The sequence below is a fragment of the Aotus nancymaae genome, unplaced genomic scaffold (genome assembly GCF_030222135.1).
Source record: "Aotus nancymaae isolate 86718 unplaced genomic scaffold, 86718_ANA_hifiasm-v0.15.2.pri h1tg000014l, whole genome shotgun sequence".
NCBI classification, from domain to species: Eukaryota; Metazoa; Chordata; class Mammalia; order Primates; family Aotidae; genus Aotus; species Aotus nancymaae.
This window is the reverse complement of record NW_026988425.1, coordinates 39739244-39754880: the sequence shown is the minus strand read 5'-3', so window position 1 is coordinate 39754880 and position 15637 is coordinate 39739244. Positions and strand designations below refer to the sequence as shown.

General features: G+C 35.1%; 1 protein-coding gene across 3 annotated transcripts in view; it reads left to right on the top strand.

Annotated features, from left to right (window-relative positions):
* TTC33 (tetratricopeptide repeat domain 33) overlaps positions 1 to 15263 on the top strand; it is a 31487-nt gene extending 16224 nt beyond the window's left edge. For all 3 annotated transcript variants that reach the window (XM_012460050.2, XM_012460051.2, XM_064375935.1), the window contains 3 exons: positions 4360 to 4441; positions 6516 to 6647; positions 9979 to 15263. In XM_012460050.2, coding sequence (XP_012315473.1) covers positions 4360 to 4441; positions 6516 to 6647; positions 9979 to 10332 — 568 coding nt within the window. In that variant the 3' untranslated portion in view covers positions 10333 to 15263. The remainder of the gene's footprint in view (positions 1 to 4359; positions 4442 to 6515; positions 6648 to 9978) is intronic.
* The last annotated feature ends 374 nt before the right edge of the window (positions 15264 to 15637 follow it).

Here is a 15637-nt window from a genome sequence, read left to right as displayed (position 1 = left end):
AGGGACCTTTTATATCTTGTTGAATGTTGTATCCTTAGTACTTATTAAAAGAATTCTACCTGTTCCAGAGTAGGGGCCCAGTAAATATTTATAAAGTGAATAAGCTGTTAACTATATAGCTCATTAAATTTAAAGCCACAGTAAATTAGAAATGTAATTGGGAGTAAAGTAGCTAAACACTGTGACATTTCTATCTGGTAAATGAGTGTGCTATCTAACTTATTTAGCTTGATCGCCAGCTGTTCTTTACCTCAGTGTAGGGAATTATCTCATCCTGCCCTATTGTAGTCCATGGAACTATTCCCTTTGCTTCCTTCCTTGTGCTAGTTCAGTTGCATACTGTTAAGGTTGTCCTTAAACTGGCGGAATCAGACTTTGGTCATTTATTAACCAAAGTGACTTTAAACCAAGTTTTTATCTTTTAATACTTCCTATCCAACAGCTGCAGTAGGGCTGTGTCTGTTCAGTCTGTTCCAAACTGAAGTTGAATTAAGAGATATGCTGTAGAAGTTATGAGAGACTATTGATTTGTTCGGTGCCAAATTTCCTGTGATCTAAAAATGGAGGAACTAAGTGGTGCCACCCTTTGTTTGCAGGCCAAGAGAAGTAAACCAAAGAGAAATGAGAAGGGGGAAGAATTGAACAAGCTGATGATAGTGAAGTAAATGCCCACCATTTCTTGCTTTGTTGAGCCAGTGGAAAACAGCTCAGTTGTTCCTTTAAACCTTTATATGCTTTGTTGGCAACAAAGCACATTTCATTGAGTGATGCCCCTGCTAGCAGCAGTGGTTATGTTTTCAAAATCAAAGGCAGTGCAATGGAGAAGAGAGAACATTTTTCTTTTTTTCTCAAATCTGTGAGCCTGTGTTTGCGTGTGTGTGTTTATGTGTGTTTGTATGTATATGGACACATGCATACCTGCCTAATAAAAAGAAATAACTAGTGATGCTCATTGTCACCTTGAACCTCTTAGTTTATTTTGTACTTGGGACAACTTAAGCTCAGGAACATAAGCAGCTTTGTGGAGTTGGGATGGGATAAGTGCTAGTGGTATTTTGGGGAAAATTGCTGAGAACAGGATGGCTTTATTGTGCAGGCTTGCTCTTTGCCTTGAAGAATGTTAACATCTCTGACCTTCTGCCACTAGTGCCTCCAAGTCACAGTGATGACCACAAATGCCTTTTATGGGGCGGTAACTTCCTCTGGTTGAGTTGGGCAGTAAGTAGGACTGGAAGTAAAAAGTAAATTTGACAAATATGATAAGCTTTTAGTAGTGGTTGGGCCAAGTAGATCTAGGGTTGGGAAACTACAGCCTATTATTGTAAATAAAGTTTCATTGGGACACAGCCATGTCCATTTTTTAATTCATTGTTTACGGCTGACTTTTGGGATACGGTAGTAGAGTTGAATAGTTGTGACAGACTGTATGGTTCACAAAGCCTAAAATATTTACTATATGGACCTTTACTGTGTCACACCTTGCTCTAGAGACCAAAGACCTTCAGCCCCTTCCTCAAAAGCTTCAAAGACTCCTGAAACATCAAACATCCAAGGTCTTAAGTTCCCTCCACTATACCATGAGTTCTAATGCCTTTGTTTTTTTTAACCCATACTCACATTTCCATAGTCTTGGAATTTCATATAATTTCTATATGTGAAATAACGAATGGAACAAAGTAAGAATTAACGTTTTTACCACTTTTGTCTTAGGATAGAATTTGTTTTTATTACCATTTTTTTCCCCTGATATGTAAACAGCGTGCTACATCTGTCCCCTCTTTTCATGCTTTTTGTGCTTCTCTCTGCTGGCTTCAGGACTTGGAGAAGGTAGGACAAATGAGGTAGATAGAATCTGTTATATTAGGCTGGGTGTGTTACTCATGCCTGTAATCCCAGCACGTTGGGAGGCTGAGGTGGGCAGATCACCTGAGGTCGGGAGTTCAAGAACAACCTGACCAACATGGAGAAACCCCATCTCTACAAAAATACAAAAATTAGCCGGGTATGGTGGTGTATGCCTGAACCCGGGAGGCGGAGGTTGCAGTGAGCCCAGATTGCACCACTGTACTCCAGTCTGGGTGACAAAGTGAGACTCTGTCTCAAAAAAAAAAAAAAGAATCTGTTATGTTAGTAACTTCTACATTCCCAGAAATGTTCTGGGTGCTGTAGAGCATATAAACAAATCTACCCTTTGGTTCCTGAACTCATTTGAGATGAGGAGACAAAAATACAAGGAGAATTAGAGCAGAATTGAATGGGAGATATACTTGGTGTAGTTACAGAAAGTGTTGGTCTTGTATTTCTAAGAGCTAGCTTTAAATCTTGTCTTTTGCAGGACTTGGACAGTCCTGTAGCTGCCCTCAACCATTGGTTCCTTGTCAATAAAGTGAGAACAAGTAATGCCAAACTTGAGGCCAGGCATGGTGGCTCACCCCTATAATCTCAGCATTTTTGGAGGCCAAGGCAGGAGAACTGATTGAGCCAGGAGTTTGAGACCAGCCTGGGCAATATAGCAAGATCCTGTCTCTACAAAAAATAAAAATAAAAAAATTAGCTGGGCATAGTGGCATATGCCTATAGTCCTAGCTACTTGGGAGGCCAAGGTGGGAAAACCCCTTGAGCCCAGAAGTTCAAGGCTGCAGTGAGCTATGATCATGCCAGTGCAATGGAGCAAGACCATGTCTCTCAAAAAATTTTTTTAAAAAGCAAATTAATATAAAATTTATATTCATTTACTTTAGTAAGTGAATTAACTTTTTGGGAAAATAAGTGTATGTTAAATAATTTTATTGAAAGTGCTTTGTAAAACATAAAATACTTTAGAAATGTAAGTGTTATGTGGTCTGAAGTGCTACTCATAGTTAGCGGGCTAGAGCCACTGGAGGAGTTCTTCATGAAGAATGGAACATTTTAATTTGGTCTTAGAGGAAGAGCCTTTCAATAGATGAAGAGGGGTAGGAAGGCAGTCTTAGATGTGTAATATGGTTTGGCTCTGTGTCCCCACCCAGATCTCACCTTGAACTGTAATAATCCCCATGTGTTAAGGATGGGGCCAGGTGGAGATAATTGAATCATGGGGGCAGTTTCTGCTATACTGTTCTCATGCCACTGAATTCTCACAAGATCTGATGGTTTTATAAGGGGCTTCCTCGTTTGCTCAGCACTCATTTCTCTCTCCTGCCTCTATGTGAAGAAGGACATATTTGCTTCCTCTTCTGCCATGATTGTAAGTTTCCTGAGGCCTCTCGGCCCTGTGGAACTGAGTCAATTAAAACGTCTTTCTTTTAGAAATTTCCTAGTCTTGGGCAGTTCTTTATAGCAGCGTGAAAATGGACTAATACAGATGTGTGTATGTATGTGCAGCAGAGGAGCCATACTAACAAAGGCATTATATGTGGATAGGGACTGTAAGTGGAGCACAGGTATGAATAGGGAGTGGTAGAAAAAAGATTGGACAGTCTTTTCCTCCTAATGCTGGAGGAAAGACATTTGCTACTATTAAGTCTTGAAGAATTTACTACTGTTGCCTTTGTTAGAAAATTGTGAGTGTAAGGATTGTTATGAAGGAATACATTAATAAATTAATTACCAAAGTTTTTTCCTGTTGCATCTGTAATAACATTTGGAAATATTGTGTCGAGAGGCTTGGTATCATCCACAGTATGCCTAAAGAAGCACAAGCACTTTATTTATAGGTGATACAGTTACTGCTTTCAGAGGTTATATCATTAAAGCTTAATAGATAATGGCACCAAGGGACTAAATTTCTTCAATGTTGCATATACTTTTATTATAATCAGAAATGGGTGTTAAATTACAGTAAGTATTGTTTAGTGCCATGTACTTTTTTCTTTCTTATCTGTTACATATGAACCCATTTCTAAGTTTTTCTGAGCATGCACTACATGATCATGTGGATTTTGTACTTTAATAAGTTGCTGGACTTAATTTGTTAATCCTTTATTTTGGATTTTTATATATATTTCATGGACTAGAAAGTAGTCTATACAACTATTGAATTGAAAATACATGACTATGTCTCCTGAAAGTAGTCTGAGAATAGAATGGTGTTTTCCTGGGCCTGGAGGATGGGGCAATGAGGAATTATTGTTTAATGGGTACAGAGTTTCAGTTTGAGAAAATGAAAAAGTTCTGGAGATGAATGGTGATGGTGGTTGCACAAAAATGTGAATGTACTATATGTACTTAATGCTACTAAATGCCTCTAAACTGTACACTTAAGTGGTTAAGATGGTAAATTTTATATTTTACTACAAAATTTACTTTCAACAGTTTTAAAAAAGTCTAAAAAAAGGACATTCTGAAAATATGATATTAATATAACTTTAACAACCACAGATATCGAGAGGCAATTCAGAAGTGGGATGAAGCACTACAGTTAACTCCAAATGATGCTACGCTATACGAGATGAAATCACAGGTAATAATTATGAAGAATTTCACTTTGATTATGAAATTGTGCTATGTTTTTTCGGTGAGTGAGCAATGATGAACCAAAATAGCATTTTCTCCCATTTCCTTTTTCAAATACAATTTCTTTGGGAAAAAAGTTTTCACCATTATTTATGGCTCCGTATTATGCATAAAATTAGAAATTCATTTGCCTTCACAATGAAGTTAACTGTTATTTCGGCCTAAGCACTGTAAGATAGAAACAGATGGATACCTTTTATAAAGTCATTGGTGGCCGGGTGCCATGGTTCATGTCTATAATACCAGCAATTTGAGAGGCCGAGGTGGGTGGATCACTTGAGGTCAGGAGTTCAAGACCATCCTGGCCAACATGCTGAAACCTTGCCTCTACTAAAAATACAAATATTAACCGGGTGTGGTGGCATATTCCTGTAGTCCCAGCTACTTGAGAGGCTGAGGCAGGAGAATCACTTGAACGTGGGAGGCGGAGGTTACAGTGAGTCAAGATGGTGCCACTGCTCTCCAGCCTGGGTGACAGTGCGAGACTCCATCTCAAAAAAATAAATAAAAAATAAATGCAAAGTCATTGGTGATCTCTTAGATGAAAAGCATCTGCTTTCCTTGTGAATTAATTGTAGTAGACTTAACAAGATAACTTAGTTTTCGTAAAAATGAGGATGGATTGGGTTCTAGATGCGCTAATTCTAAAAATGGCTTAATCCTTAGCAAAAGGTTAGCATAGATGCAATTCTTATTAATAGTTTAAAAATAACATTTGTATTTTAAAAATATGTTTCTAGTATTTTGTAGAAAAGTCTGTAAAGAAAACCTCTGAGCACTTGAATAGGTTATCCAAGTGATTTTAAAAGTCTCACACAGAGCGTTAAACATATTTTTGACAGGGAATTGTTTCAATTCAGCCTTAATCTGCACACCTAACAGATCTTTTTCAAATGATGATCTCAAATATAGGACACACCCTTTGTCACCTCTGACTTTAGTTTATCTAGGAAAAACCCAAATAAATTATGCCAACTGAATCAAGTAATATGAGGACCTTCATTTGGATTCCTTTAATTTTCAATCTTAAATATGTATATATTAGTGACAGATTTGTGGCAAACTACATGAAGAGTTGTTTAACCTGATAATGCTGTTTGTGTCATAAATCTTTTAAAGTGTTAATGGTCCTAAAGATTATAGATAAAGTCCCAGCCCTTTTCCATAGACTACAATGGAGGGTGCTAGAACTCTCTGGTAACCCTAACTTTCCCTAACTCTAACCCTAGCTTTCTGGTATATATGGTTTGAAATGTCCAGTAGTGAGAAGGCCTAGGGAATATTTTAAATAATTTTTTTTTTGAGATGGAGTTTTGCCCTTGTTGCCCAGGATGGAGTGCGATGGCGTGATATTGACTCACTGCAACCTCTGCCTCCAGGGTTCAAGTGATTCTCCTGTCTCAGTCTCCCAAGTAGCTGGGATTACAGGCATGCACCATCATGCCTGGTTAATTTTGTGTTTTTAGTAGAGATGGGGTTTCTCCATGTTGGTCAGGCTGATCTCAAACTCCCGATCTCAGGTGATCCGTCCGTTTTGGCCTCCCAAAGTGCTGGGATTACAGGTGTGAGCCACTGTGCCCAGCCATTTAAATAATTTTTATAACAGAAAGATGTTCATTAGGGACAGGATGGTTGGTTGAACAAATTAATTCACCTAGTTTAATAGCAATACCTGGGGTTCCCTGAAAGCCACACCGTAAATAGAATAAATAGAAGTGGAATTGGGAGTTCAAAATACCTCTGAGCCATCATGGTTAGAATATGACCACTTGGTTTTGACCAGATGGACATAGGATTCAATAACTGGAAAGGGAATAGTTTATATTTTCATAGTTATTTCAGGGTGAAAAGAGAACTGTAATTTTTTACCCTGAGTGGCAGAGTAGGGGGTGAAAATCACCAAAATGCTATTTTTACTGGACTAAAAATGTGTCTTAAAAAAATGAAAAGGGTTTTTTATGTAGTTGCTGGTTTATGAATATAATTACTGATAGTTTTTTTGGTCTTTTGTTTGCTTATAGGTGCTAATGTCTCTTCATGAAATGTTCCCAGCAGTACATGCAGCAGAAATGGCTGTCCAGCGAAATCCACATTCATGGGAGTCTTGGCAAACTTTGGGACGTGCTCAACTTGGATTAGGAGAGATAATCCTGGTGAGGAAGTTAGATTATTATAATGCATAAATTTTAATATATATATATATATGACGGAGTCTTGCTCTGTCACCCAGGGTGGAGTGCAGTGGTATAATCTCAACTCATGACAACCTCTACCTTCTGGGTTCAAGTGATTCTCCTGCCTCAGCCTTCCGAGTAGCTGGGACTACAGGCATGCACCACCCTGCCCGGCTGATGTTTTTGTTTTTTTAGTAGAGATGGGGTTTCACCGTGTTGGTCAGGCTGGTCTTGAACTCCGGACCTCAAATGATCTGCCTGCCTCGGGCTCTCAAAGTGCTGGGATTATAGTCATGAGCCACCGCGCCTAGCCTATTTTGACATATTTTTGATGAACTGAACCCAAAAGTGAATATTTATCAACTCTATATAAAAAATAATTAGAAAATTACTTCTTAAAGGTATTAATCTTCAGAGGTATTACTAAACATCTTTTTAGTTATAAACACTAATTATATCATAATCAGAATATTTTTCTGATTAAGTTTTTTGACATTATGGAAATTAAAAAAAAATTAACAAAACATTGGCATTTTTGTCTTAGTTCTTAGGATTATTAAATTTGCCACATTATAAAGTGGTATTAATATCACTATGGAGACAAAACTACTAATAGATTATACAGGGGAAGGAAGATAGTATAGAATATGGGAGAATAATGATGATGAACATTTAGACTGAAAAGTTGCTAGGCTTACTGAGGGGATAAAGAGGAAAAGTAGAAATGTGTGCAAATGAACTACTCATTGTGTAGAGTCTGTAAACTGGTACTTAACGCATCTCTCAACTTGTCTGGACTATACCTTGTTAGTAGCAGAAGCTAACTAGGTAAGAATTAAGTCCTCTTGTTTTTCTTTTGGCAGGGCCATAAACACCTGATAGCTAAGAAAATTTAACTTCCTAAAAGTAGTTGCAAATCTAATATACAGTGCCAAATTTCCATCTTGTTTTTAAGTAAATTAAGATTTTTAAAATAGTTTTATTAGTTTTTTACAGTTCAAAATAAAACGTTTTAAAAGTTTCTTGCAAGACTAAAATTACTGATAAATTCAAGATTTAAATTTACTAACAGTGGTTTCAGTAAATTGTGGATGACTTAGATTTTTTCTGACATTCTTATAAATGTATGATTACTTCTACTTACCAAAAAAGCTGTTTGTCAAATTCTCAGAAATAGTAAGGAATTTCAATGAGAAAACAATTGATTGGCTAAAGTAAGTTAATAATAATCTAAATGAGATTCACAGTGATAGAAACCATTTTAACCAAGTGCTATTTTTTTCTTGTTACTTAGCATTGTCAACTTTTCTTTTTTTACCTGAAGACTTAAATCATACCAGAATTGGAAAAAAGAGTTCAAGGAATTTAGTTTTCTAACAAATTAACAGGAGAAAAAAAACCTTATCATGTAATACTTTTTCCCTGTCTCCCTTATTAAAAATTTATAAATCACTATCTCTTGCTTATAGTGTCTATGGTAATAGAACAAATCTCTATGACATAATATTTAGTAAAGGTTGTCCTTTATAAAGAAAGAAAATATACTGTAGTTGAGACAACAGAGATACTTTGAATCATCCAATAAAAGTAATTTAATATTTAAATTTTTTTGAATAACAGTCCCAGTTGAACTTTTTTTTTTTCTGTTGATATGGCTCTATCCATTAATACTGTGAAATTCTTAGAAGAATTGAAAGTATTTTTTTCAACATTTATATGTAATTTTTAGAGATCTTCTCTGTTTTTATGTAGATTTAAGCTGTTCTCTTAAAAGACTAGAATGGTAAAAAGAAAAGATGACTCAAAATGTCATAATGAAGGGACACTGTAAAATATATTGAAAGCAAGCTAGAATTTCTAACATCTAACAATTCTTACTATATATACATATTGACTAAAACTAGAAAATTACATATATAAATAGCACAGGGAGTAAATTAAAAGTCAATAGTTGGGTATATCTCCATGAATAATTATTTAAATTTTGTGAGTTGGATGTGAACATTGGAAAAATGTTTATAGGAGATATATGTATATATGTGAGATATATGTATATGTATATATATGAGATATATGTATATGTATATATACACATATACATAGTATATATGTGTATATATACATATGTATGTATTTGTGTCTTCATATAGAAGACTGAGAATGAGATTTTAAGACGTGGATGAAGGAATAAGGAAGCTGAAGAGAATGGTTCTGGGAGTTAAAAGTTCTGTATGAGGGAATGGGGATGGTGAGAAAGGAATGCATAAGGGTTTTATCCTGAAGAAGAAGGTAGAAAGGAAAGGAGATTGGGAAAAGTAACAAATACCAGGAGGTAACAGTGTCAGGAGGGATTCTTCTGTTAGCTTTCCAGGGTTCTTAGCCCTCAATGCTGGAACTACCTTTGTGGCTTCCCTCGTTCAGACTCTGTGTAATTCATTGCCAGTTTTTGCTTTTCTTCATGCCAATGTGTGATAAATACTAATTTTGTTTACTAATGTTTTCTAAGTCTCATTTTAGTCAATGGTTTTAATATTTTGCATGAGCACATCTTTAATTAGAAATTTTAGTTGCATCATTTGATTCTTTTTATTGTTTCACTTTTGTAATGATAATTATCCCTAAAGTAATGGGATGGACAAGCGATCACTTCCAGACTAAAGGAAGATGATTGAGGTTTTTAAAAATTTCACTTGAGGGCCTGGGAATGCTGACTCATGTCTGTAATCCCAGCACTTTGGGAGGATGAGGCAGAAGGATTGCTTGAGGCCAGGAGTTTGGACTAACCTGGGTAACATAGCGAGACCCTATATTTACAAAAAAAAAAAAAAAAAAAAAATTTGGCCACCACACCTGGCCCAATGCATGTAAATCTTTAGTGCCTAGAATGTAGTAAACACTCAATGAATGCTAACATTGTTAGGATCTAGACTGTTAACTTCAAAGATATCCGCTCCTTGTGCCTTTGTGATTGTGGGTTAGCCCAGGAAATCCCCAAATGTACATGTTTACTGGTCTGCAGAAGCTGACAATGTATTTGCTTTATCTTGACCCCTATTATGAGAACTCCCACTTTAATGGCTTTTAGTCCATTGGTGTATTATCAATCACTTTCTTTCACACTTCTCTAATTTTTTTTCCCAGTGTTTAGGGCAGTACCCTAGCTTTCATCTTTTGTGTTCTAATATATTAAAATAATACATTAGGATGTGTATGTGTATAGTATACACACACACACACACACACACAGAGGATTGTATTAAACATACTAATTTTTAAAAACAAAACAGAAAACTCTGACCTTATTTTCTAGGCAATTCGAAGTTTTCAAGTAGCCCTTCATATCTATCCAATGAACCCTGAAATATGGAAAGAAGACCTCTCTTGGGCAAGAACGCTCCAGGAGCAGCAGAAGGTAGCACAGAGGATTAAAAAAAGTGAAGCACCAGCTGAAGTAACACACTTTTTACCAAAGTCAATTCCAGACTATGATTTTGAAAGTGATGAGATTGTTGCTGTTTGTGCGGCTATTGCTGAGAAAGAGAAGACAGTTTCCGCAAATAAAACAATGGTCATTGTGTCCGCCTCTGGGGCGGTAGAGACTGTAACTGAAAAGGAAGATGGTGCTACACCACCAGATGGCTCTGTTTTTATCAAAGCCCGATGAAGCAGTATGCATAGGATTATTTGAATCTGTCTTTTTGATTGCCACTTGAATTTTTGACATAGAGACACATACTCTGGAGATAGATAGCAGAACTCCTGGTTGCAAAATAAGTTTTTCAGATGAGGCATATAAAAACTAAAAAGGCAGGATTCTTGTATAGTGTTTGGAATATGCTTTAATAAGTTATGATTTATATTTCTCAAGGTTAAAATTCTGAGTAAAATGTTTTTGTGATTATTAAACTTAGTTTAATCTGAATATGTAAATGAATACATTTGAAAGACAACTTGAAAAGTGTATTCTTGAATAGTGAATAACTTGGCCAATGATACTGAAATGCTGTCTCAACTTTTGTTTTATGATAGTGTGTGATTTCCCTCTCTCAGAGAAATATACTGCTCTTACTATTTACTCTCTTTTTCTTCCTTCATTGGAGTAAGTCTGTCAGAAAGCTTGAGTATTTTTGACATTCATTTTGATTCAAAGTTGTCATTTGGTTATATGTAGAATTTGAAAGTTTGGCTGAAAATGCATGCAAATATGTACATTCTGAACATTTTCTGAAGTTTCTCTTAATTCTGATTTGTGTTTTTGTTTTGACTTTGAAGTATAACAATGATAGTTGTCTCCTTCAGTACTTGTTAGAAGTGTGAAGTATTGATAAATATGAGAATGATGGTTTTATTTTTTAATTGTTACAGTAAGTAATCCTTAACCACAAATGAGTCATTTTTAAAATATGTATTTTTAAATGAATGGCTTTTACAGATAGGTTAATACAACTGTACTGCTATATTATCCCAGTTGAAACCAATACTTTATTTTCTTTATTTTACAAAGCTTTAAAAACCCTGGAAACAACTTATTTCTTGCTTGTATGTTTCCATCTGATGATTGGGAATTACTTTTCTAGATAACTTTTTTTGAAACTACTCAGTGAAATAAAAAATAATTATTAAAATAGCTAATTATATCTTTCTAAAAATAAAAAAGTAGCACTGTTATTAGCATGCCAGTGAGTAAATAAGCACAAAATACATAGAAAATTTAATGTGATTTATAGTACAGTCTCATGAGTATGAGAAACCTTTATTAAAGAAATATTTTATTGAAAGGCCACAATCACATTCACAAACCAATACTGTCATTGCTAATCTGAACTATTATTTTTATACTATATATTGTAGTACAATAATATAGACCTGTTGGATTCTGTTACTTCTGACACTCAGGAAGATATTATTGGTGTAAAATTAATTTTATCTTTGTTAGGAATGAAAGTAGCCCACTTTGTGTTAAACATCTTACTACTATTGGAGCATGTGAGTAATGATCTACATTTTTTATGAAGTTGGTTTTTAAAACTTTTGTTTTATTGGAATGCATATCTCTTTTCTGAGTTGGAGAAATTAGCACTTGCCTTGAAAATAATATTCTTTCCCTAAGTTATATCATCAGAAAATTAGCTCTGGCTAGAGAGGTTAGTTTCAGAGTGCTCAAAAAAATACATTAATTATGTATTTTTTGAGAATAAAGAACATTCTCAAAAAGTAAATATGTATCTAGAGAAGTGAGTACTCAACATTTGGTATATCGTTTTGAGTAATGGATGTTTGTTTACTGTGTAATTTGTGAATAAATATTTTCTTCTGCCTTTTGAAGATTTTTTCCTACTATTTTGTATTGTTAGCTTTTGAAAAATTAGATTGATCTCCTTAATATCTTTCTTATATGAACATAATATATTTAAAGTACCTTGCATGGTGCCCCGCACATGAAGTAATACTAGCTATTTCAGTAAATGCTAGCTATGTCTATGAAGAACTTGAATTAGTTTGGTTATATTTAGTCTCAATTTCCTCTGATTTTAAAAAAAGGAGAACTTTTTTTGTAATCCTTTCCTTATCTGAAAGTAAGAAGTCACTGCTTCCAGTATTATAGGAGAGAGAGTGGGATTTTTTTCTTGAGAGGATCTGTAGCTTAAGCTCAAAAGAGGCAAGACTCAGGATGGAATGCATGTGGTCATTAGGCCCTGTTAAAGAACTTGTATTTCCTCTGTATTGGCATAGTAAGCCAAGTTAGTGTCTTTCTTACCCAGATGTAAGACTGTAAGATATAAAATAGTTTAGACGTAAGATAGAGGAGAAAAAGGGACAGTGAGTTATGGAGAAGGAAGGCAGCTAATTTCTGCAGACCCCCAAAAATGCTTATTTTAGCTCATACTCTTCTATGCATGAAGAGAAAAATGCGCCCATGATTTTACAAGGATGTGAATAATGATATACAAACATTGACTAAGCTTGTTAATTTTAATAACAAATCTTTATGAATCTGAAGAGAAATAATTGATGTTCATGATAGTGATATAGATGTTTAATATACTTTGAAATAACACTATTCAGTGTTCAAGTTCTATTGAATATAATTTATATTATTATTGTTTGGAAATTGTATGGCATAGACAAACATTAGTCAGAACACTACACATCCAGACCATGCCTCATAACCCAAGAATCATGTATCATTCTCTGGAAAATAGGCTCTTTGGTTATAGAGTATTTATCTTAAATATATTAACAGGCACTACATAAACATTGAAAAGTCATCCAAGTTATAGATCACATTGAAAAGCTATGCAAGTTATAGATCACAGAAGCCAGATCTACTGTAACTGGGGCCTACATAGAAATTTTTTTTTTAGATGGAGTCTCACTCTGTTGCTCAGGCTAGAGTGCAGTGGCGTGATCTCCGCTCACTGCAACCTCTGCCTCCCGGGTTCAAGCAATTCTCTGCCTCAGCCTCCTGAGTAGCTGGGATTATAGGTGTCCACCACCACGCCTGGCTAATTTTTTGTATTTTTAGTAGAGATGGGGTTTCACCATCTTGGTCAGGCTGGTCTTGAACTCCTGACCTCGTGATCCACCTGTTTTGGCCTCCCAAAGTGCTGGGATTATAGGCGTGAGCCACTGCACCTGGGCCCGACATACAAAATTTTATGGCAGTGATTTCAGTATGACAATCTTTTGAATTGATGCTGTATGGTAAAACTATAATGAAGATTTTTAAAAGCTTTGTCTCAGAAATGAAGAGTTTTAATGATTATAACTGAAAACTATAGCCCTTTTAGTTATTTGAAAATTGCATAATGATTCAAAAGCTTGTTTCACTGCCTTTCCCAGTGCTAAGAAAATTAACAATCATTTCTTTTAATTTCCTTGAGTCAGAAGTCCTCCTAGATTGACTCTGGACCAGCCATTCTGACATATGATTTCATGATACATGTATTAATATCTAAATGAGTTGGGAGTTGACATAAAAACCATAGTTCCATAGTAATTGTCTTAAAATCAATGGATATCTTAAATGTGTTTTTTTGTTCCTTAGAGGTTATTAAACTGATGTATTTTATAACAAAGACTTGAGACTGAGAAAGTTTTTTTAACCAATAATAAGATATAGAAATATATAAATTATAAAAAGTAAATGAAATAAAGGAGGTTATCTGTAGAGTAATTTATCTTAGTCACTTGCAATTAAATATAGTTACTTTGGAAGAGGAAACATGGCCCTAAAGCTAGTGTAGCATGAATCATGCCCTAATAGGCGTTATATATGAAGTTCACCTTATTTATGTGCCATTGTGGAACAACATTTGAGAAATGCTGATCTACACTTTGGTGAGAAAGCAGGGGGTGAGGATGGCGTCCTCTCACAGTGCCTCTTAGGCTATCCATTTACCGAGGAATTGTGATCTCTTCCTCTCACTTCCCCGGGAAAGGAGGCAGTTTAAGATACAGAACTGGTCATGCTAGCCTCTTTTTCCCTTTTTGTGGATTTGTCATGCCTGCAGAGAACCTATGTTTTGGTCTCTTGCCACTCACATTGTGAACCTTGCAGTGTAGGTTCTTTGCCTCTGCAAAGGGAGACCGTGCTTGTGCAGAACTGCCCATGCCTTAGTGAGCAGGTCTCTCTAATTTTGAGTTCAATATCTGGTGACTATTGTTGGCATAAACTTAAAGTACGTCCTCTAACCTAGCCTTTTTCAGCAATAAGCGCAATATATTGAATCTCCATTTGTCTTTCTCTCAAGTTTCAAGGTCAGGAGAGGACAGGAACATTATTTTATGTCTCCCTTAAACCTTAACAAAGATTAGTGCAGATTATATTTCAAAGTAAGCATGAGATATATTAAAAATCAAATATGGGAATTCTATACTAATTTTAAATTTTTTTAAATAATGGAAATTCTATTGAAATTGAGTAGTGTCAACTACAAGGCAACCAGTAAACATTTTTTCAGGGTATTTAAAAGGTCTGCTGACTTGGAATTGTGACAGACCACATTGTTGACTTTAGATTGAATTGAAAGGGAAGAAAGTGAAATGAATTAGGATATCCTCTGTTTACCCCTATTAACTTTCTTAAATGAGTATAATTTAGAAATAATAAAATGCAAATATTTTAAGATTATATTTTGAAGAGTTTTGACAAATGTGAAAACCCACTTCACTACCACTACCATTCTAATGTAGTGTATGTCCACCACCCAAAAAGTTCTCTAAAGCCCTATTGCAGTTCTCTAAAGTCCCCTCCACCCAACAGCCATCCCTAGTCAACTACTTATCTGCTTCTGTGACTATACATTAGATTTGACTTCAGAATTCTAGAATTTGAAATAAATAGGCTGTGTAATATGCACTCTTTGTGTGTCTGGCTTTTTTTCCCCCTATAATAATGCTTTTGAAACCCATCCATGTTGAGATTAATCCATGTTATTGTGTATATCAGTATTAAGTTCCTTTTTATTGCTGAATAGTATTCTAATATATGGATATACCACAGTTTGTTTAGCAGTTCACCTATTGATGGACATTTAGGTTGTTTCAAGTTTTGACCTATTATGAATAAAGCTGTTATGTATATAAATCACAGTTCTGCGTGTGGACATATGTGTTCATTTGTCTCATGTAAATACATAGGATTGGAATTGCTGAGTCTTATGACCAATTTATGCATCACTTTAAAGGAAACTGCCAAACGGTTTTCCAAAGTATCTGTACCATTTGGCATTTCTACCAGCAATGTATTAATTTGAGTTACTCCTTATCCTTGTCAATGATTGGTATTGTCAGTCTTTTAAATGTTAGCCACTTTAGTAACAATTAACAATGTATTAGTATTTCATCGTGGTTTTAATATCCATTTCCCTAATGATGTTGAGCATATTTTCAGAGGCTTATCTGACATTTCTATATCTTTTTTGGAAAGTACCCATTCAAATATTTTGCCCATTTTAAATTTATGT